At 46.7% G+C, this 22,096-nt stretch overlaps 1 protein-coding gene across 1 annotated transcript; it reads left to right on the top strand.

Annotated features, from left to right (window-relative positions):
- The first annotated feature begins 4,541 nt into the window (after positions 1-4,541).
- On the top strand, positions 4,542-21,379 carry SESN2 (sestrin 2). The gene is made up of 10 exons (XM_006924344.3): positions 4,542-5,043; positions 11,817-11,882; positions 13,598-13,795; positions 14,154-14,336; positions 14,443-14,655; positions 15,158-15,308; positions 15,803-15,921; positions 16,271-16,461; positions 18,789-18,933; positions 19,551-21,379. The coding sequence occupies exons 1-10, from the start codon at positions 4,954-4,956 to the stop codon at positions 19,635-19,637; spliced, it is 1,443 nt and encodes a 480-aa protein (XP_006924406.1). The 5' UTR covers positions 4,542-4,953; the 3' UTR covers positions 19,638-21,379.
- The last annotated feature ends 717 nt before the right edge of the window (positions 21,380-22,096 follow it).

Here is a 22,096-nt window from a genome sequence, read left to right as displayed (position 1 = left end):
CTTCAGACTTTTAAATATTAAATGGCGATAACCATCTTTCTTGAACACACACTGTCACTAGATACTTTAAAATAAAAACAGTAACCATATAAATAATAACAATTATAGTTTGTTAAACACTTAATCTGCATCAAGCCTTGTTAAGGGATTCGTATGCATTAGCTCTGGTCCTCATTTATTGCCCCATTTTACACAGCAGGAAACAGGTTCAGAGAAGTGAAGCGACTTGCACAGGTTCACGGCTAGGAAACGTTAGAACTGAAACCTTCGACTCTGATATATTATTTCAAGTACAACTTTTTTTTTTTTTTTGGTGGGAGAAGTGAAGGGATACCGAAGTCTTAAAGGTAGGAAGGGGTGGGGGGGCAAGATGGTGACAAGAGCCAGGGGCGTTACTCCAAGGACAGCCTAGGGCCTCTAGGAGTGGAAGAGGGAAATACGGAGGGAGGACACTGGAACCAAAAGAATTGTTCTTTTCTGGATATATGGCCCTCTTAGGAGTGGAAGAGGGAAATAGGGAGAGGAGGACACTGGAACAAAAAGAGTTGTTCTTTTCTGGATATATGGCGCTCCTGGGGCAACCTCTTTCGGTGCAAGTGGTTCTAGTCTCCGTTCTGTGACCAACTTCTGGGGACCTTAGGCAAATGGTTTATTTTCTCTGAACCTCAAGATGCAGGAGTAAGCGAAAGCAATGGGAAGCACAATCAGGCTGGGAGGTCTCTGGGAAGTCTGGTCCCTGATGGCAGCAGAAGAATCTTCAGCAACCCATTTTTACTTAGCTGTTGCCTGGCCTCTTTTCAGGACTTCAAGCAGTGACGTGGGACTTGACAATCCTATAAACTCAAAACATTTTAAGGCGGCCCCCATTTCATCCTTGCCAGTCGGTTCTGGGCTACAGGAGGGTCTTGCCTGCAGGGGGCGCTGAGGGCTCACTCAGCGGACAAAACCAACTGGAATTCTTAGAGAGTTATCCCAGCTGATCAGTTTTTCTACTTAATTTATTTTTTTTTAAGAGAGGCGAGCTTTTTGAAACCTGGTTTCTGCCGTCAGTATACACAATCGATGAAACCGAGTTATATGCCTTTATCAACACCAGTCCTCTCCACAGCGTCTCTAGGGTTAGAGCTTATTTCCAATTCCTTTGTTATATAGATGAGGAAACAGAGTCTAAGAACTGAAAAAAGTTCTCTTTGGGTCACATAGCTAAAACTCAGGACTCCTGGGCAGTGCCCTTAAGAGATAGTTGGCTGTTTCTGAAAGTCTGTGGTTGTTCTGCCTCGCTGATGCAGCAGCACTCCAGGAGACAATTTCAATCTTAATTGTGTAGCTTCAGAGCTCAGCACCTGCCAGCTCCGAAAGACCTCCTCCGCACTTAGCACAATGCCTGCTTAATGAGTGATTGAATGGATGAATGTGTGAATGAGCCACAGAGGTAGAGCCGGCTTTGGCTTTATAAAACCTTTTGGAGTAGGGCTTCTTACCTGAAAGCTCTCCCAAGGCAGGAATTGTATTCTGAGATAGGAAGGGAGACTGTGGTGAGAACAATAAGAAGAGCTCAGATAATTACAACTAGGTGATAAATCACAGCCCCAGGTATGGTCAGAGAAAAGGTCATTATAGCAAACTGATCCCACAATTTGGGATTAGAAAATTAATGCAGAAAGAATGAATTCAAAACAGATAAGAATCCCATTACAGTTAAAAACTGAGAGAGGTTCCGAAGCTGAGGAAACCGAAAGCATTTCAAATCCAATCTAGACGTTTCTTCAGGACTGGAATGTGGTTGAGGAATAATAAAAGCATTGGCCAATCATTGGCTTCAGCATAGCTGATGCAAGAGTCGAGAGAGTATGGCAACAGGAGGTGGAGATTTTTACTGAGCCAAAAATATTAGGCATGGGGGAAGGGAAGAATAAGCCCAGCCAGTGTCACTGGGCTATGCCCCCACCGGTCTGGAAGCTTTACTGGCTGGATTTCCAGAGCCCAGCACAGTGCCTGGTACATACTAGATGGTCAATAAATATTTGCTGAATGAAAGAGAAGGAAGAAACTGGAGCTCTCACCAGCAAGTTCGCTCTGTGTGCAGCCGGTTCAGTGATTGATCTTTTCATTTGTTCCTTTTGCTCAGATTCCAGCTGCCCTAACCATCTTCAGATAACTTGGCTTTTCACAGAAGCCTTCCTATAAAGAGAAATGTACTAGCCCATCAATTATAGGCCACTTGACAATTGTGTTTCTCACTCTCAATTCATATATTGGAATTCTGCTTTGTGGATTAGTTCTTTGTGCCAGCCTGCTTCTTACATATTCAAGTCTTTCTCTCATCAGTAGTGCAGTGGAGTTTCTGCTTAGGAGTCATACCTGCCTGGGTTTGAATCCTTACTCAACATATTACTAAGCTATCTGACCATGGCTAACAAACCTCTGGAGGCTCAGTTTCCTCATCTGTCAAATGGGGGCATAATGCCTACCTCAAAAGGTTGTGGTGAGAGTTACATGAGATAACATGTATCCTGGACTATTGTTTGAGTTCAGCAAATTATATCTCTGCCTCTTTCCAGCTTTCCTTCCTTGGAGACTGAGTCACAAAGCTCATGCAATTTCGAATATTTTCCTTTCACGAAATCACTAACTGTATAAAGTCTTGGGAATGATTTAGCTGCTTCTTTGAAGATTCTAAAGGGTTATTGTACATAGGAGAGTAATTCATATTCATCCATTCAAAAATATTTACTGAGGACTCACTACATGATTTAAGGGGAGCTCTGACATAGTCTGGTGTAAACTCAAGTTTCCTTCCTTTGCAAAAGTGGTCAATAACATGTATTCCATTGTTAGAGCGAAGATATGTAGACATGATCACAAGGCTGCATCAAGTTTGAAGATCAGCCCTATAAAGAAGCAGAAACGATGTGTTGAGTTGAGTGGGAAAGAGGACTTCCAGCTGAGCTAAAGAAGCAATGCTTTCAGTAGGAAGTGGCAATTTCAAGCCTTCATTCAGGCTACAAAAATAAATGAAGGCATTGAATGCTGGGTAGGATTTCAGTGGGCAGAGGTTTGAAGAGGAAACTACAGGAAGAAAGGCTCCAAGGCGAAACAAGAAACATGAATGTGGCAGGTGATAAGCCTGGAAAGGTAAATTGAGGCAGATCTTGGCAGATATTGACTGTCACTCTAGGAGTTTGACCTTTATTCTGTAACTCATAAGATATCAGTAAATCTTTTTGATCTAAACATTGACATTACAGAGTAGCTTTTTAAAATGAAAGCTGAATCTGACATAGGGTAATTTAGAGGGGAGTTCAATTTAAAAGAAGATTCAGTCACCAAGGACATATTATTGGCAGAACATTGTGCTGGGTGGCATAGGGCAGAAGACAAAAATGTCAAGATGTAGACCCTGCCCTCAAGGAGCTTATAATCAAAAGGGTCAGATAAGACATGTACACAGAAAATTACAATACAAGGTAGAATGTGATAAGTGTTACAAAGGAGACTCAGCTCAAATGCCTGGGATCTCAGCAGAGGGTGAGATTAATTCTTTCTCCTAAGAAGTAGGCAGGAGACTATGTTAGAAGGTCATCTTTGGAACTGGAGGGGACCTTGGAGGTCCAGCCAGGACTCTCTATCCAGAGTTAACAATGATTTTTGAATTGAAAAACAAAACAAAAAATGGAGCCCTGAAGAAAAACTGCGAAGGAAGAGGATCTATGGGAAGGGGACAGAAGATTAATTCAGTTTCCAGGTGTTGGGGTCTGGTGGAAGCGACTTACTCTCAAATGGAGAGTTGCATCCAGGAAATGGATGAGATCAGGGAGGAAGAGTATGTCTGGAGAGATGAGGGATAAAAACAGAAACTAGGGGAACGCCCACATTTCAGGCGGTGAGAGAAGAAAGAGGAGTCAGAGAAGGAAGGAGTGGCCAGAGAGATAGGTGAGAAAAGACCTAGTAGAGTGCCTAGGCACAAGTTTCTGGAAAGGGGTGGCAGGGATGTAAGACAGGACCGGAGGCCCCAAGGGAGCAGAAGGGGATTGAGGTTATACTTAAATTGCCAACAATATTCCAATGAATGAAGGCTTTTCCAGAGACTCTACAAATAAGGTGGATTCCCTGTGTCTGATACACTTTTAAGGCGGAGCCCTCCCGGAGGCCAGGGGAACAGGACTGTGCCCAGATCTGGCGTTCAGTTCTATAATTAAAACCACTTCTCTTAACCCTAACTAGTCCCTCCAGGAACTGATAAGGCTGAAGAACGTACTTGGAGGGACTTAACACACGGCTCTCTGGCCCAGCCCAGTGAAGTCCCGTTTCATCATGCAGCTGTAATGACTCTCCGAGCTGTCACTCTCTTCTGGTATTGCCAACGATCTGACTAAACCCTCTTGCAAAAGTTTGCAGCATTCGTCCGGGGCTGACTACAGCTCCCAGAGTTCCCGGGCGCTTCCTGTTGTCGATTGGCTGAGCTCTCGATTCCTGAGGGCGGTGTCGCCACGCCTTCCCAGGAAACAGGCATCTGATTGGCCGCGGCCCTGGGCTTTTGTGTCCCCGCCCTCCCCCAGGGACCGCAACGGGCTGAGAGGCGCTGCTGGTGTCAGATCCCGGCGAGCGCTGGCAGTTCCGCGGCGGGGATGCTGAGAAGCGCTGAGTCCGCGAGCAGCCCTGGCCACTGCGGACTTCCGAGGCACTCTGGGCCGAGAAAACCCTTGCACCGCGGGTAATCCCAGTCTCCCGAGGCCATTCACCGCTCCAGAAGCCAGACGAGAGGAGAGTCCAGAGAGACAGCGGCCGTTCCTGGATTCTGGGCTTTCTGAGCCTTCTGGAACCCCGAGAGACACCCCGGGGCTCAAGAACCTCCCCAGCGGCCCCCAGTCCCGGCTTCCTGCGTGCGTCCGTCCACAACCCCCTCCCGTGCACGGGTCGTCGGCGAGCGGCGGCCGGGTCCTGGTGCACACCATGATCGTTGCGGACTCCGAGTGCCGCGCGGAGCTTAAGGGCTACCTGCCGTTCGCCCGGGGCGGCGGCGGCGGCCCCCAGGCCGGAGAGGTAAGCAGCGGCCGAGCTACGCCACTTTTACCTTGAACCCCGAGCCACGTCCGAGCTTCGGGCTGGTCTGAGCTCAGTCAGTGCACCGCAGGGGCTCGGAGAAGGGGAGCGGAGCGCGTAAGCCAGCAGTGGGGTTGCATCAACTGGCAGACTCGGCCCTCTCCAACCCCTCCCCCTCTCCCCGGGGCTGTGGAGACCTCCAGGGCTCCCTCGGACTCCTGGCCAATGAGAGGAGAGCCTTCTCGAGGTTTCCTTGGGTTTGGGCTCTGGTAGAGAGAGTCTTCAAGTCCAGGCAAATCCCGGCCGCTGCTGCCGGACCACTCCTCCTCCCCGCCCCCTTCCTCTGGGCTGGGGCTGGCGAGCAGATGACTCTAGGAAGGATACGTCCCGGGCTCCAATCCCCCAGCGCCGGGAATGGGGCACCTGGGACTGGCCAGCGAAGGTGGACCCCGTACCCCGCCCCCACCTGCACCCCAGATTTGGAAGGGGAGTTGCGAGCGCTCCCGGTCCTTGGCTGACTGCCGGATACTCGGCGGCCAAAGCTGGGGGAGAGGAAGAAAACCCTGGCCGCGGCTCCCAAACCAAGCGCCGAGTAGGCTGTGCCCTACCAAGTGGTCTGACGTCCCAGGAGTTTCTTAGGGACTCCGTTTACAGTGAGGCTAGGAATAAAGCTGGGCCTAATCTGACAATTCGCCCCCCCATCACCCCACCCACGATCATGGATATCTTATCGTTTATTAAGCACCTACTATATGCCAGGCTCGGGTTTTGCCTTTTCTCTGAGATCTCAGGACTAAACTAGAAAATGGTGAATTATGCTATAGCCCCATTTTACAGGCTGAAAAAATTGAGGTCCAGGAGGGGCTATGGAGAAGCTTCCTTCGCTAACCCCACAGAGTAGCTCATTCTTTGGCTTGGGTGTCTCCAGGATTTCTGAATGTGCTTGGCACTACAGGGAGTTTTGTTCGTTCCTTTCGTTTCCAGGCCTGGAGAGGGGCGCAAGTGATTACTGGAGTTGAGAGTCAGGCGAGTGCTAGTCCTAAACTGTGACCCTGGGACAATTGCTGGGCTTCTCTAAGCAGCATGGTTTCTGGGGGTCCTACTCAGACAGAGGTGGGTGGTTCGTGTCCTCGGTTTCCCCTTAGCTTGTTTACCTTTCTCCACCATGGTTTAGGAGCCCCACATGGAGAAACAAAACCTGTTCCTGACACTTCTCAGCTGTATGACTTTAACCAAGTCATTCTACTCTTTGAGTCTGTTTCTTTGTGAAAAAAATGGAAATGCAATTAATTCCTCACTAAACGTGGTGGATATGTTCTGTGACCTTAAGGGAAATGATGAATAAGGAGATCAGTCTTACCATAGGCTCATTGATGCAAACAAACAACATTGAAACGATGTTATTTCAGGACTTGCTGTAATATTATTTAAGAGCACCTGGGCCCTAGAGCCAGAAGAACTCCAGGTTCATATCTAGCCTTCCCACTTGCTTGCTGTGTGACCTTGGCCAAGTGATCATTTCTCTGATCCACAACCTCTTCCCATGGAGATTCGATAGTATCTGAGGGATTGTGGGGAGAATTGACTGAGAATACAAGCAAAGGCCAAAGCACAGTGCCTAGAACATGGTAACTGTGTCAAAATGTTACTAGCTAGCTATTGTTAGAATGTGGCTATCACACATTTCTCTTTTCCCCAGTGTCTCACAAGGGTGCCCTTGAGTTTGTCCCTCCTGCCTGAGGTGAGAGTTTGTCTATCCCTCTCCGGGACAATGCCTGGGAAATGGTCTGGGCAGGCTCTGAGGTGTATATGGAACCCATATGTCCACAGAGGGGAAAGTGGGTGATATCAGAATCCTTTTTATATGTTCTCTCTCAAGAAAAGAGGACCTTGGGAAGATGTCTGCTTTAAGTGGAATCTTAGAAGACAGTAGGGTGCTGGACTTACAAAGCCTGGTAGCCCAAGGGAAGATCCACATGTACAATCTCCTCAACTCCCATCACTTCACCACACATCCTTTCAAGGAGTCAAAGCCTTCAGACACTTCACTCTAGTATAGGTAGTATGTTTTCCGAGTTCTGTTAGGCTCTGGAATCACTTCCTCAGATATCACTTCCTCAGAGAAGACTTTCCTCCCCCACCAGAAAAGTCCCCTCTGCATACCCTTTTCCAATCTCCCTTCTCTCCCTTGTAGGAGCTTTTATCACAATTATAGTGTAACAGTTGTATAATCAGGAGTTTCTTGTCCATCTCCCTTTCCAGACTAGAAACACTCTGTAGGTCACATCCCCAGTACTGTTCTTAGCACCTAATAAGTGCTTGTAACTATTTGCCCCTGTTGACTTAGCTGACCCTTGTGAACTGTGCAGGCTTTGAAGTCCAACCTGAGCTGTGCCTGTCTGGAACAGGACTCAGAAAGAGCCTCAATGATACAGGTGGTTGTGAGAAATGAGCCAGATCAGATGTGTAAAGCACTTAGCCTAATGCCCAGCCCATGGTGGGCATACAAGTTTGTGACAGCACTCACATTCCCTCCCCACAAGGGTGGTCAGAGGCTGTTTGGGCTGTGTTCCTCTCAGGTGTAAACCAAGGAACAGATCTGAGTTCTGCAGACCACAGCTGCCCATAGTGTGGAGGCCTGGGAGAGTCTGCTTCTTCCCAGCTGGCAGGTATCTGTAGTTAAGTCCTGGGAGTTGCAGGCTCTAGATAGGATAAAGACTGGTGCTACTCCAAGAGGCTGATTTGATTGGTGGACAGAACCCTTGGAAGCCAAACTGAGCTGAGTTCAAATCTCACATTAGCCACTTGTCAGCTGTTACTTAACCTTTGGAACCTTAATCTTTCCTTAAGTACAAAATAGAGACCCCCTCCCACCCCAAAACTGATGAAGATTAGATGGAACCTATGTACAAATGCCTGTGCTAATACAAAAATTAACATTTAGTAAGCTCTTAAATTAGGAGCCAGGCACTGATCTCTGAGGTGATTATCCTCTTTACAAGTTACTTGAAGCCCTCCTCGCTGAGTGGTCACCCAGAAGGCTGTTGTTCCTGCTGCCCCATGTGATCCTCTCAATTGGAACTATAGGAACAGCCATCATTGGTCTTCCCTCCTCATACTATGTTACTTTGGGTAGATCACTTGCCCTCTCTGGTTTCCTTGTCTTCAATTGTAAAGTAGAGGTGGGGATCTTGCCTTTATCGGGTGTGCCGAACCTGCACTGTCTAATATGGTAGCCCTTAGCCACATGTGGCTATTTACATTTTAATAATTTTTCTTTTTTTTTTAATTTGCCTCTTTTAATGTTGACAACTTTTTAAAAAATTAAAAATTCAGGTTTTTAGTCTCACTAGCCACATTTCAAATGCTCAGCCATTATGGCTAGGAGCTACCATCTTTATTGGACCATGCAGGTATAGAATATCCCATCATTGCAGGAAGTCCTGGTGTACTGCTCTGTGCTAGACACTGGAGTAACAACAGGTAACTAGATCCAGCCTGCACCATCAACAGAAGAAACAACACAGTGTGACAGGTGCTGTGATTTGGGGCGAGTAGATTTCCTGGGGATGTGGGCTGGGGAAGGAGCTTCTCACTCCTGGGGAACCCCAGATGCAAAGCTTTGGGACTGTTGAGCCCTGGAGAAGTTCAGAGAATGGGAATAATTTCTGCAGTTGCGGAAACCTGGTTTGTATCCCAACTCTGCTTCCTCCTTCCTGGCTGAGTGACCAGAATTGACTTGATCTCTCTGAGCCTTAGTCTTCATCTGTGAAATACGAACCTTAGTAGTAGTAGTTCCTGCCTTAAAGTGTATGTAAAATAAGTGCTTAACCAGTGGTAATCAGGGGTATTACCAACCATTGTTATTATTATTGACATTTTACCCCAGGGAATAGGGAAGGGTTGATTCGGAGGCTTCCTCTCCTGGCAGTGAGACTCTTTCTTGTCTGCTTCCCCTGAAATTCTGAGTGTCAAGGTCAGGGAAGCATTCAGTGTATTGGAGCTCAGGATTAGAAAGAATCTACTTGGTTGTGCCTTCAGAGCTTTGTACTTTCTGTTCCCTCTGGCTGGAATGCTGGTCCCCTAGATCTTTATAGGCCCTGCTGCCTTCTCATCAACTCATTTAGATATTTGATATTTAGATAATCAACTCAAAGGTTACCACCTCAATGGCTTTCCCTGTCTACTCAGACTAAAATATTGCACATACCCTCACCCCATCACATACTCTCTCATTGCTCTATTTACTTTATATAATCTACGATTTGAAATCCTATTGATCATTTGTGTCTTTCTCCACTAGATTGTAAATTCTGTGAAAACTGAGACTTTATCTTTCCACTCCTGTACTCTTGCTGTCTGCAGTGTAATTGTCAAAAATATTTGTTGAATGAACAGATTAATTTTGTTTCCAAAAGCCCTTAGCAAAGTGCCTTATACTTGAGAAAGTGATCAATAAATGGGGCAAAACAATGGCCCTCTACCCCAGCTGTAAATTATGCTGGGCTCTACCCAATTAAATTAAAATTACTGGAGGTAGGACCTTAGCATTGGTATTTTTTAAAAAGCCTCTCCAAAGGATTCTAAAGTACTGCCTGGGCTGAGAAGCCATTGTTTGAAATAATGAGATAGATAAAAACTGACTTGTATTAAGTGCTTGCTGTGATAGTGGTATTGAGGTAGGGGCATTATCTCATTAAATCCTCATCACTACCCCATGAAAGTAGGTACTATTAGCCCCATTATTTGGTGAGGAAACTGAGGCTCACATAGGTAGCAGATGGTGGTGGAGATGTAATTTAAGCCCAAACAATTGTTGTCAAGAGCTCCTATCTTTTACCTGTACTGTATTATCATCATCATTATCAGGACCTAAAATGTTGGTAGATCCAGACCTATCACTTAAAAGACCCACAGGTATTAGTTCCTTCCCTTGACAGCACCTGGGGCAGATTTTAAGGGAGAAGGGGCAAATTTTAAGGGAGAAGGGACTCCCAAGGCTGTTCTCTGTACCTTACTAGCACCCTGATGGGCCCTTACTGTCCCCCCACCCCCAAACCCCAGTTCCACCCTACCCTTCCCTACCCCACCTGGCTGTGGTTTTCTCTCTGCCCACAGGTTCCCTGAGGGGGAGGCCCTCTTTGTAGAGTCAGCAATTCTTATCTCCCACACAGAGCCGTCAGGCTTTTTCTCTTTGGTGAGGGAGGAGGGAAGCTGAGACAGGGAGTGCTTGGGGCTTGTGGTTTCTATGCTGGACTTGGACCAGCCTGGCCAGGTAGCTCCCAAAAGTGTGGGCTGAAAGGGGCCTAAGCAATCAGCCCAACTACCTTTTTTGGGGGGCGGGGTGGGTCCAAGTTTAAGGCGCAGAGAATCTAGGTTACTTTTTCAGAGTCACATAGCAAGTTAGTGGCAAAGTTGTTATTCACACCCAGGACTTCCAGGTTTCATTGTTCTTTCCTTTGTGGACTTTCAGAGCTGGAGAGCTCTGCCTCCCCTTAGGGGTTTCTGGCCATCTGAGAAGGGAGGTTCAATTATAATTTTTAATCCCTGGACACCTGGGTTCATTGGTACTAAGTCTGGATTTTAATAAGTTGAGAAGAATTAGGGGGACACTATCTCTGTCCATTGGGGGCATAATTCAGCTTTGGGTAAACTCTTTCCAAGGCCAGTGCTGAGAGCCCCCCAAACATAGTTATCAAAACAAATGAATAAATAAAACATCTTCCCTGAACTTTACCTCTAGGAATGGGAGCAGATTTAGTGAGTGCGTAACTGGTGGTTTCCAAAGAGGCTCCAATACGTACACATCAGAATAACTGCTACTGGCTGCCTTGTGCGCCCTGCCCTGGCTCCCTTGATGCCTCTGCTTTCTCCTCATTCTTCATTCACAGGCTAGGCGAGTGTGAATGAACTGGCCCTGCTCACCACGAAATGTGATCTGGTGGTAGGGAGACCTAAATCAGACCATTAGAAGACAGTGTTTTCAGAAGCAAAAGCCCTGGGAATTATGGAGTCACAGATGAAGATCCAAAGAAGGTTCCAAAGCCCTGAGAGACTATGAGTTAACTCTGCAAAAGGAGTGACAGGCAGGAGGGCCATGGGCCTGAATTGCTAATTTTATCTCTAAGGCTATGGGGAGGTAGAAGCAGGGTTTTAAAGCCAGATAGTCAGATTTGCATTTGAGAAGGTTTTTATTCTGGCCACTGAAAGTTTGCTCTCTAGAAACCACAAGGGTCTTTTACTCACTAAATCTGCTCCTAGTCCTGGAGGTGGAGCTACGGGGGATGTTTTATTTATTCATTTGTTTTGTTGATTTGGTAGAGGATGGATAGGAGAGGGCGAGGAGACCATAGGTGAACCTGTGGGTTGCAGTCCAGACCAGAGATGGTGGTGATGGCAGGAGGGATGGAAAAAAATGACAATTTGAGAGAGACTGCATCATAGGAATCTAGGGTACTTGGTAAACACAGCTTCAGGATGTACATGAGGAGGTTCCTTGTATAGATGCTCCAGAGCTGCCAAGAAGGTGGCCTCCTGGAGTTGTGCAACATGGTGGCTGTGTATTTCTCTTCCCTAGGCCCCTCTCTTGCTTATCCTCTCTCCACCTACCAAACAGGTGTATAACTCCCACCAGGCTCCTCCTTGCAGGCTGCACGAGAAAGGGAGTTTTAAAAGCTTAGCATGGCTCCTCGAGGAGGAGAAAACTGGAGAGATAACTATCCTTTTAGTCTTCCTTTTTACCTCCAACTAACCATGATCGTGTTTCCTTCTAGGAGCCGAGTGAAAGCCGGGTTCGGCGAGGCCCTCGGGGACCCAGCGCCTTCATCCCAGTGGAGGAGGTAAGCTTGGAAGGGTTTAGCAACTGCTGGTCCTGGGAAGAAAGGACATGGACATTGGGTGGGTGGGGATCTTTTCCTGCCTCTTGAAATAGCAGCTTGGAACTACCCCTTCAGGTAGTCCTGACTCACTTAATCTGCAAAACAGCTCTGTGAAGCAGGCATGACAACCCCATTTTGCTGGGAAGAAACAGGCTCAAAGAGATAAAGTGATGATAACAGCTAGGTAATGAACAAACTTTTGATTCCCAGAAAGAGGCCTGCTTTAACTTAAGAAGATAGAACTATCTGTGTTTATCTTCTCATCCGACTGTGCATATATTAAAATTTTTTTTCTACTTCAAAAGCAATATATATTCATTATTTTAGAATTTCCAATGTTTCAGAAAGCTCTAGTGTCTTGTAATCCCACCCTCCACAGATGTAATCAGTGGTACTTAACCATTTGCCACTGCTTTCTGGACTTTTTCTCATACAGAGCCAAGGTCATAGTTTACATGTTTTTATTTTTTATTTATTTTTTTAGGGGGGGTGGAATTGTTAAGTTTTGTTTTGTTTATAACAGAGATCTCTTTCATCTTCTGAGTCAGATCATTCATTTTTGTTTAGCAGATACCTATTTAATGATTAATCTGTGTCAGGCACTGTTCTAGGCTCTGGGGTTACAGCAGAGAACAAGACAGACCAAAATCTTGGCCTTGGTGGAGCTGACATTCCAGGGTGGAGTGGGTGTGGTGGTGGGATGCCTTCGTAGCTCACTGCAGAAAAATAAAGAAATAAGTTTCCTTCTTTTTCTTTGGCCTTCAGGGAACAAAGACAAATGTTTTGTTTCCTGGTCCTCTTTGCTGTCCTAAATGTGTAAGCCAAGTAGTTAATGAGCTGTTAACAAATGTCTAACTCCCTAGTTCCCTCCACCCCTTGTAAATGGAAAGCAAACAACCACCCACAGATTATTCATGTCTGTAGCCCAGAGTTTTAAGATCAAGTATTGTTCTTACATTTTATTTTTTCATTTAGAAATAATCACTCCTCTTTTATAATAAAAGAAAGAAATAGGTTTTGAGGTTAATCTGGGTTTGAATCCTGCTTGTGTCATTTACTGAATCTGTAACCTTGAGCAAGGAGTGAAACCTCTCTGGGCCTTGATTTCCTCATCTGTCGATGGGGGAAAAATAGTATTCACCTCACAAGATAACTGGGAAAATTCAATGAGATAATGCAGGGCAAGCTCCAGACTCAGCCCTGGCGTAGAGAAAGCACTCAGAAAACGTGAACTGTTTTGCACCCACCTTCCATGTCTGTATGGATTTGCACCGTTAGAATAGAAGCTTCATAAAGGCAGGAGAAACTACACTCTGATATCTGTGCCTGACTTTTCCTGTCCAAAAATTGAGAAAATAGAATTCTAATTTCATAATTGTGAGGATTAAATGAGTAAATATAAAGTGCTTAAAAAAAAATAAAAACAGAAAAGAAGTGGTTGTACAGTGCTTGGCACATAATGAGCTGTATCAGATTTGGCTATTATTATATAAGGTGTCTAATTAAAGTTCGTTTAATCACTTAGTAAAATATCTTTTCCTCCCCTATTCTGTTTTTTTTGGACATGATGGTGGTTTTCAGTTTCTTGCGTTTATAATCCCACTGCAATGAATACGTTGGTCTCTTTGGTGGGGAGGCCAGAGGGAACCCATCCTCTCCTCACCTTTTCTTGGCAGGTCCTTCAGGAGGGAGCTGAGAGCCTTGAGCAGCACCTAGGGCTGGACGCACTGATGTCCTCGGGGCGGGTGGACAACCTGGCAGTGGTGATGGGCCTGCACCCTGACTACCTTAGCAGATTCTGGCGCCTACACTACCTGCTGCTGCATACAGATGGGCCCCTGGCCAGTTCTTGGCGCCACTACATTGCCATCATGGTGAGCTTGCAGGGGTGGCCACATGGGAGGGTTCAGCCCACAGATCTCTTTGCTGGGGACTTCCTGAACTGACCATAGCTAAGGAAGAGAAACAGAAGAAAGCCCTAGCTTTATCTGACCATCCACAGAACTTTAGGTTTTGAAGAGAGGCATCTTTAGTGCCTGCTTTACAGATTGGGAAACTGAGGCATAAAGAAGTAGATGACCTGCCCAAGGTAGGACAACAAATTAGTGGCAGAGCTAGGCTTAGAACCTAAAAGCAGCAGTGAGGCCTTGATGTCACCTTCCATGGGGTACCCATCCTGAGCAAGGCACAGAAAGAATAGGGTGACATAGACTCTGTCTACCACCTCCACAGGCTGCTGCCCGCCACCAGTGTTCCTACCTGGTGGGTTCCCACATAACTGAGTTTGTGCAGAGTGGCGGTGACTCTGAGTGGCTACTTGGACTCCATCGTGCCCCCGAGAAGCTGCGCAAGCTCAGTGAGATCAACAAGTTGCTGGCACATCGGCCGTGGCTCATCACCAAGGAGCACATCCAGGTGCAGTGGGCAGAGGGCAGGTCCCTGAGGGAGCACAGGGACCAGGCTGGGGCATGGCAGGCAGCCCAGGAGCAGGCACTGAACAAGACTGATCTTTTCTCTCCAGGCCTTGCTGAAGACGGGCGAACACAGCTGGTCCCTTGCCGAGCTCATCCAGGCCCTAGTCCTGCTCACCCACTGTCACTCACTGGCCTCCTTCGTGTTTGGCTGTGGCATCCTCCCTGAGGGGGACCCGGAGGGCAGCCCTGCCCCCCAGGCACCTTCACCCCCCAGCGAGCAAAGCAGCCCCCCCAGCAGGGATTCACTGAACAACTCTGGGGTAAGTCACTGGCCTGGTCTTTGTGAGAAAGAAGCTGGCATGTTCCCTCATCCTTGGGTGGAAGCCGCTGCTTCCCTGTCTCACACTCAGAGGCCTTAGAAAAGTTGCTTGACTTCGAGGCTCATTTCCTCATCTGTGAAATAAGAATAAAGACCCTACTTCATAGTGGGTTGTGAGGGTTAAATGAAATAGCCCCATAGGCTTAAAGTCTCCTGGTTTTTAGCACTTTGAGAACACAAAATTTGCCTCTTATTTTATAAGATGGCCTTGTTTTAATATAAAAAAATACAGATACTTTAAAATCCCTTACCTCTGAGGAAAGTTGATCTCAGAGAAGACATGTCTATTCTGTAGCTTCATAAACTTCAGTTGGGGAAGCACGGACCATGTGAGCTGCCCATTCAGGAAGGCTTGGCATGTGGGAAAGATCCGTGGAGTTTCCCAGGGGAGGGGGCAGCCGAAGGAGGAGGAGGAGTTGGTCATCAATGGGTCCCCTGTCCAGGGCTTTGAGGCTGCCCAAGACGTGGAGGCTTTGATGGAACGCATGAGGCAGCTGCAGGAGAGCCTGTTGCGGGACGAGGGAGCATCCCAAGAGGAGATGGAAAGCCGCTTTGAGCTGGAGAAATCGGAGAGCTTGCTGGTAACCCCCTCAGGTACGTGATTATAGGTGTCCAGGTTCCAGGGGCTGCCTCCTTCTTATGCCATCTCTGCTGAGGAGAAGACATCTTCATGTACTGTACCTCTTGTATTTTTGGGGTCAGATCTGGGTTTGAATCTGGCTTGTTAGCCTCTTTGGCTTTGTGACCACTGATAAGTCACTTCCTGCCTCAAGGCCTCAGTCTCCTCCCACATGAAGAATTGATATGTAGGGTAAATGGAACAAGAGAAGCAAAGCTTTTAGCACAGAGCCTGGCCTAGGGTAAGCGCTCTAAAGAACTGCTACTGTTAGGATTGCTGTTGTTATTACTAGCTCCATGGGCCTGATTTACCTCTTCCCCCGGGCCTGGCTCAGGCTGGAGTCCTCATTCCACTCACTGTATTGAGGGGCTTTCTCTGACCCTCCACTCTGCATCGCCCAGCCCCCTATTAATGATTAATCAGGGCTCCGAGCCTTGGCCTCATTACGACCTCTTTCTGACATACTCAGCTGACATCCTGGAGCCCTCACCACATCCGGACATGTTGTGCTTTGTAGAAGACCCCACTTTCGGATATGTGGACTTCACCCGACGAGGGACTCAGGCACCCCCCACCTTCCGTGCTCAGGTAGGCTCTCCCCGCTAGTCTTGGCATTGCTCCAGATTTACAGTCAAGGGGTCAATGATTTGAATGGTTAGAAGTGGGCATATTCTCTCCCTCTAGAGGGAAATGGGAGACCCTGGATCATGAAGGGCCCCATATGTGCCCTAGGCTAGGGGATGCTGATCACAGGAAGAAGATCACCACCAAAGCACATCCCCCTCAGCTTCTCAGGCCCAGACCAAGCTGTGGGTTCGATGGGTGGGTGGTGGAAGGGCATTATGGAGAGCCAAGGTGTGCTCCAGAGGATGTCATCTCTCTGGCCAGGCTTGGGCCCCAAAGAGTCCACACTCTGACCGCGTCCCATGTTTCTCAGGATTATACCTGGGAAGACCATGGCTACTCACTGATTCAGCGGCTCTACCCCGAGGGTGGACAGCTGCTGGACGAGAAGTTCCAGACGGCCTATAGCCTCACCTACAACACCATTGCCATGCACAGCGGAGTGGACACTTCCGTGCTCCGCAGGGCCATCTGGAACTACATCCACTGCGTCTTTGGCATCAGGTGAGCACACGTCCCCTCATCCAGGGTGTGTGTGCACTGCGAGTCCTCACTCTGAGCTCACAGTTGTTTCCTTTTCCTCTTTGTTTTTTTTCCTTTCTTCCTGCCTATACTGTTTTTTAAAGCAAATTTATTTCTTTGCCGTTTATAAAATATATGTGATCACTCTTTGAACCTCGTAAATGAAACTCTTTAATCTCGCCCCCTAGAGATAAATATATATATGTGAATATATAGTTAGAGAATTATTTATGCTTGTATTTCCATTCCAAGTAGCAGTTCTTCTCTCATAATAAATAAGGACAACATAAATGCCCATCAGTAGGGGACTTTAGATAATGATGTATCCATTCTATCCATTCAGTGAAATATTATGCAGCTATTAAAAATTATAATAATGTTTTAATTATATTGCTATGGGAAAATGTTCAAAATGTATTGAGAGAAAAGAAAGCTGGTCCAGAATTTTCTTTTTCCTTTTTTTTTTTTAACTAAAAATGTGTACATACATGGAAAATGTGTGGAAGGCTGTACACTAAATTATTATTTAATAATGGGTTTCTCAGTAGAGTATGTGATGAATTATATTTTCATCTTGTTACTAAGTATTTTCTGGTTTGTTTTTTTTTGAGTAGGTTTTTATAAATTGTTGAAATCATACTAAGTATATTCTGCAAGTTGCTTTTTTTTCCTCTAATATTCTACTGCCTCTCTTGTCAGTATAAATAGATCTTTTATGCCTTTTTAACCACTGAATCCACTGCATAGTTTTCTGTTTTGGATGTAGTGTAATTATTCTACCATTTCTCTAGTATTAAATAAATTTAGGTAGTTTGCAGTTTTTCACTATTACAACTCTTATACCTAAATCCTCATGGATAAACTATCATTGTGAAATTGCTTTTCAAGGATATACGCAGAACGATTATTTTTTTTTATTTCAAAAGAGTCTTACTTTGATAACATTGTGAGAAATTTAAAGAATTAAGGAAAAAACAACTTCCCAAAATTCTGCTCTACAACCATATCCACATCCTACGACCTTTTTCTCCATTGCTTTTTTCTTTATCTAGTTGCTTTTGTATAGTTGAAATTATAATGATTATTTTATTTAAAAACCATATATATATGTTTGATGTCTGTAAAGAGGAACAGCTTGATTTTTAGTAAATTTAGAAAACAAATAACAAAAAGAAGTAAATAAAAATTATCCATAATCCTACTAGCTCTTATTATTGTCAGGTGTTTCCCACCTGTCTTCTTTTCATTCACAAATAACCAAAACATATATAATTTTACAAAAACAAGATTTCCTTGCCTCATTTCACTTATTTTATTCATTTAATCAAATGTAAGCACATTTTAGTGAACACATGATTTTTTTTTCTTATTTAACAGTTTATTACAAGCATTAAAAAAAAATCCCCAAGATTTTTTAAAGATATAAATGTGTATTTCTGTGTATGACTAGTGTAAATCATATTTCACTGGGTGGGTTGAGCTATGCTTAATTGGCTGCCTTCTTGCTGATCATTGGCAGATTTCTAACCCAGGGGAGGCTAACGACGGAGGGGCATCTTAAGAGTGTGGCACAGGCCAGTTCCTGCCCAGCTCTCAGATCCAGGCTCTTCCACTCTTCAACATGATTCTTCATCCTATATCTTTGCTGACTGAAACTGTCCTCTAGTTTTCAACCAGTCTTCCCCATCCACCCTGATCCATGATGACTCACTGGCTCACTGGACTGGGGAATCACAGAGTAGCTTCTACATTGGTCACCAACTTTCTGTTTGCCCATCTATAAAATGAGTAGCAGCTCCTTTTTGCCCTTTCCCTCTTCCTTCTCCATATTTGCACTGTAAATATTTGCACTGACCTACTGCTCCATATTCCATGTAAAGTAGTGAACATGACCTCCGAGCCTGGCAGAGCTGGGTTTGAATCCCATTCCCAGCTGTGTGACCTAGGGCAAGTGACTTCACGTCTCTGAATGTCAGTTTCATCTTTAAGATGTATATGATAGTATGTACAATAGTTTTATATACAGCGATATACAGTAGTTCTGAGGATTTCATGAGTACATGTTCACATGGTACATAGCCGGTACTCAATAAAGCATGCTCATTTTCTATGCATTCCTTAGAGTAGTCCCCAGTGGCCTGTGATTTATGACATCAGCAGTTTTTCTAAGAGGAACCAGACTTCTAGTTGCTTCCTACCTTCTGCCTTTTGCCACTTTCTGTTCCTCCTTCTGTAGGGTGGGGCTAGGGAAGAGGAGCTACTTCTGGGAGCTGAGGGTGAGTGGTGCTATTGGGGCCTTTCCATTCCAGATACGATGACTATGACTATGGGGAGGTGAACCAGCTCCTAGAGCGGAACCTCAAGGTCTATATCAAGACGGTGGCCTGCTACCCGGAGAAGACCACCCGAAGAATGTACAGCCTCTTCTGGAGGCACTTCCGCCACTCAGAGAAGGTACGGCCATTGGGAGAGGGACAGGGTGAAACTAGACAAGCCTGGCCAGTAGAGGCGGCCAAGGGGTCAGGACCCAATGAAGTACCCTAGACTGAGTCTGTATTGCCAGGCAGGACACCTGGGGATATTGTCCTAGGTCTAAGCCCTACTCCACTGTGATTTTAAGATTTCATTTATTCACCTGTAAAATGGGAATGTGCTTCACAGGGTCATTAGTGGCAGCCAGGAGAACCTGAGTTCAAATCATAACACTGTCACTCAGTAGCAGTGTGACTTGGGGCAAGTCACTTTGCCTCCCTGAGCATTTTATCTTTGCAGTGGAAATAAATATTGCCTGCATTTCAAGGTTGCTGGTAGCATGAAGTGAGAAAATGAATGTGCTCAGTGGTAGCTCTTGTTTTTAGCTTTGGGGGATGGATTATTCATGATAGAAATGAATGTGCTTAAAATTCTTCAGCGTCCACTGCACCCAACTGCTCAGAGCCTTAGGAAAAGTTAGAGCATGTGTATAGGGAAGGAAAGGATGAGGTGAGTGATGAGGAAAAGTGACAGTCTAGGAGGGATGGGGTTGGCGAAGACTGACATCAGTTACCAACGAGCCCTCGTTTGTGCTCCAGGTCCACGTGAACTTGCTGCTCCTGGAGGCCCGCATGCAAGCTGCCCTGCTCTACGCCCTCCGTGCCATCACCCGCTACATGACCTGATTCCTGTGTAGGACCTGGGCCTAGAGCAGCTGACCAGGGAGGCATCCGCCTCCCTACAAGGACCTCTCTGTCTGGAGACAGACCCCGATCCCTTTCTGTCCCATGCCCACCCACCACACTCTGGGGGTGGGCTTTGTGTGACATGCAGCCCCCGAGCCACACCCTCCTTTTTCTCATTGGAACGGACAGGATCTCTGGGATCTCAGCTTTGCCCCTGGGGGCTAAAAGAGGACTAGCAGATTACCAAGGGCCATGCCCTTCTTCCTGCCCCTGAACCCAGAGGCAGAGCGCACAAGAAGGAAAATGGGCTGAGCTCGGACTTCTGCGCCAGCAGGCAGAGCCCCAGGCACCACAAGTACCGAGGCCTTCCTAGACTGGGAAGGTCCCTGGCTGGCCCCCGAAGGAGAGGGGCAAATACCTCCAGGGATTGACACTCCAAGCCGCCTTCCTTTTCCTCCCCCCTCATTCGGATTTCATTATTGCTCACCTACCATTCACCCATCAATGTGAAAGTCAGGGTCACGGCCAGTCTCTGCACACCTGGCTCCCCAAAAACTTGTTCTGTCGGGCAGCCTAGAAGCCGCTTGTTTCCTGATCACCCCAATCCTACTTCACTTCCTTTGACCTCGTTTGCCCTTTTACCCTTTCTGCCACTCCTGGTGGTGTGAGTCCCCAGGAGAGAAACTGAGCACATCAAAAAGGTAGATTATCTCTTAGAGAATTTGGGTTTCTGTTGGTCACTTTGCCTTCTGACGAGTAGGGAGTATTCGGTTGTAAATTCTCTGTGTTGTGATCCTTCATGGGTGAAGTTCAGACTTCTTCAGAACCTTATGTCTAGAGCTACAGTCAGTGCCTGTGCTGAGGAGAAGAACAGGGAGCAAGCAATTCGTTCTCCCAGAGCTGCTCCTGCCCGGCACCCTACTACCCTCCTGTCTCCTGTGGCTCTGCTGCAGATGTTTGCCAAAAAGTTGAGCCTTTATAAAGTGGCATGTGGCCCAGTGGGAGAGGCAGGAGACCCTAGGGTTCTTATTTGGGCCCTGCCACTGGCCAGGGGATCATGGCTACTTTGCCAAACCTCTTTGACCTCTGTTTCCGTAGTTGCAGACTGAGGGGTGGGGCTAAGTTTCCACAATGTCTGAGTCTCATCACCTTGGGTTTCTCAGACCAACCTGCCAGCAGCAAACTGCAAATCTTACAGGATCTCAAAGGCCTCTGGGGACCCACAGTCTTGCAGTCAGTGTCTCCTGGTCATCTTTCAAGGACCGTGCAGTTTTTGTCCCCTCTCCTCGATTTTAGGCAGAAGCAACCGAGGACTGATCTCAGGCACTTTCTGTAGCAAACAAGCTGTGAATTATGACTTCCCCCACCCCTCTGACAGTGTGCATCTCCTCTCTGACCCATTTGGACGTGACTGAAGAAAGGCAGGGGCCAAGATGCTGCTTGCTTCTGACTCCTCTCTGGGGGTGGGGCAGGAGAGGGGCTTGATCAGTGTGCCACATTTCATACCCATGCAGGCATGGGGAAGCTACTGGCACCTCAGGCCTCAAGGCCCTCCCTGCAGTGAAGCTGGGCAGGAAAGAAAAGGCCCTAGCCTTGGGGTTCGGATTCAAGAGGGGACAAGATGACTCTGTAAATGTCCCGTGGGTGGGGAGGGGTATTCAGTGTTCAAGTGCAGAAGTCTTTGGCTTTGCTACCAGTTCCGTATGATGAGAAATAAAAGTTCACCAAGGTTTTGTTTTGTACTTGTTAATGGGCTGCTGTTTTTCCATTTCCTAAGGGTCATGGTTCACCTCTTAGCATAAGCAGGAAGCTGTGATTGCATCATGGACCTGACCTGGCCATTTGTGCCCAGCGACTGCAGGATTGGGAGTGGTTGGCATTGAAGAAACTCTTTCTGTCCCTTGGGTGTCTAGTCCTTTTGCCCATTTGTGGCAGTCCAGGCACTATTGAAAAACAATGGCCATGTTTTTCTTACCAAGTCTGACCCTGGACTGGGTACATGGAGGCTGTTTTTCTGAATCTGCAGCAATCCTGCAAGAGTATTGAGATTCAGAGGTAAAGTGACATTGCTGGGGTCACATATCAGTGCTAGAGCCAGGATTCCAGCCAGGGTCTGCCTGACCCTGAGGCCTCTGTTTCACCTACTACTGGGCTCTCCCTGTGGCAGAAGGAGCCTGTTTGAGAATCTCTGGAGGGACCCCCTTTTGTCTCTGCCCTACCACATTATACCTACCGATTTCTCACCCTTCCCTCTCCAGTACCAAGGAGACAGAACCAGGCATAGGAGTTAGATGTGACCCCCAAGTTGTGCCAGTGCCATTTAGTAGCTGTGTGACTTTGGTCAAGCTCTGAACTCAGTACCGGCAACTCTAGTAAGCTTAGGAAAACCATATCATGACTAGGAGCTAAGCCCTTTCCTGCTTAGCTCTCAACACTGCCTTCATAAAATGAAAACAACC

The sequence above is a fragment of the Pteropus alecto genome, unplaced genomic scaffold (assembly GCF_000325575.1).
Source record: "Pteropus alecto unplaced genomic scaffold, ASM32557v1 scaffold39, whole genome shotgun sequence".
NCBI classification, from domain to species: domain Eukaryota; kingdom Metazoa; phylum Chordata; class Mammalia; order Chiroptera; family Pteropodidae; genus Pteropus; species Pteropus alecto.
The sequence above is the reverse complement of the archived record's forward strand: the minus strand, read 5'-3'. Positions and strand labels throughout refer to the sequence as shown.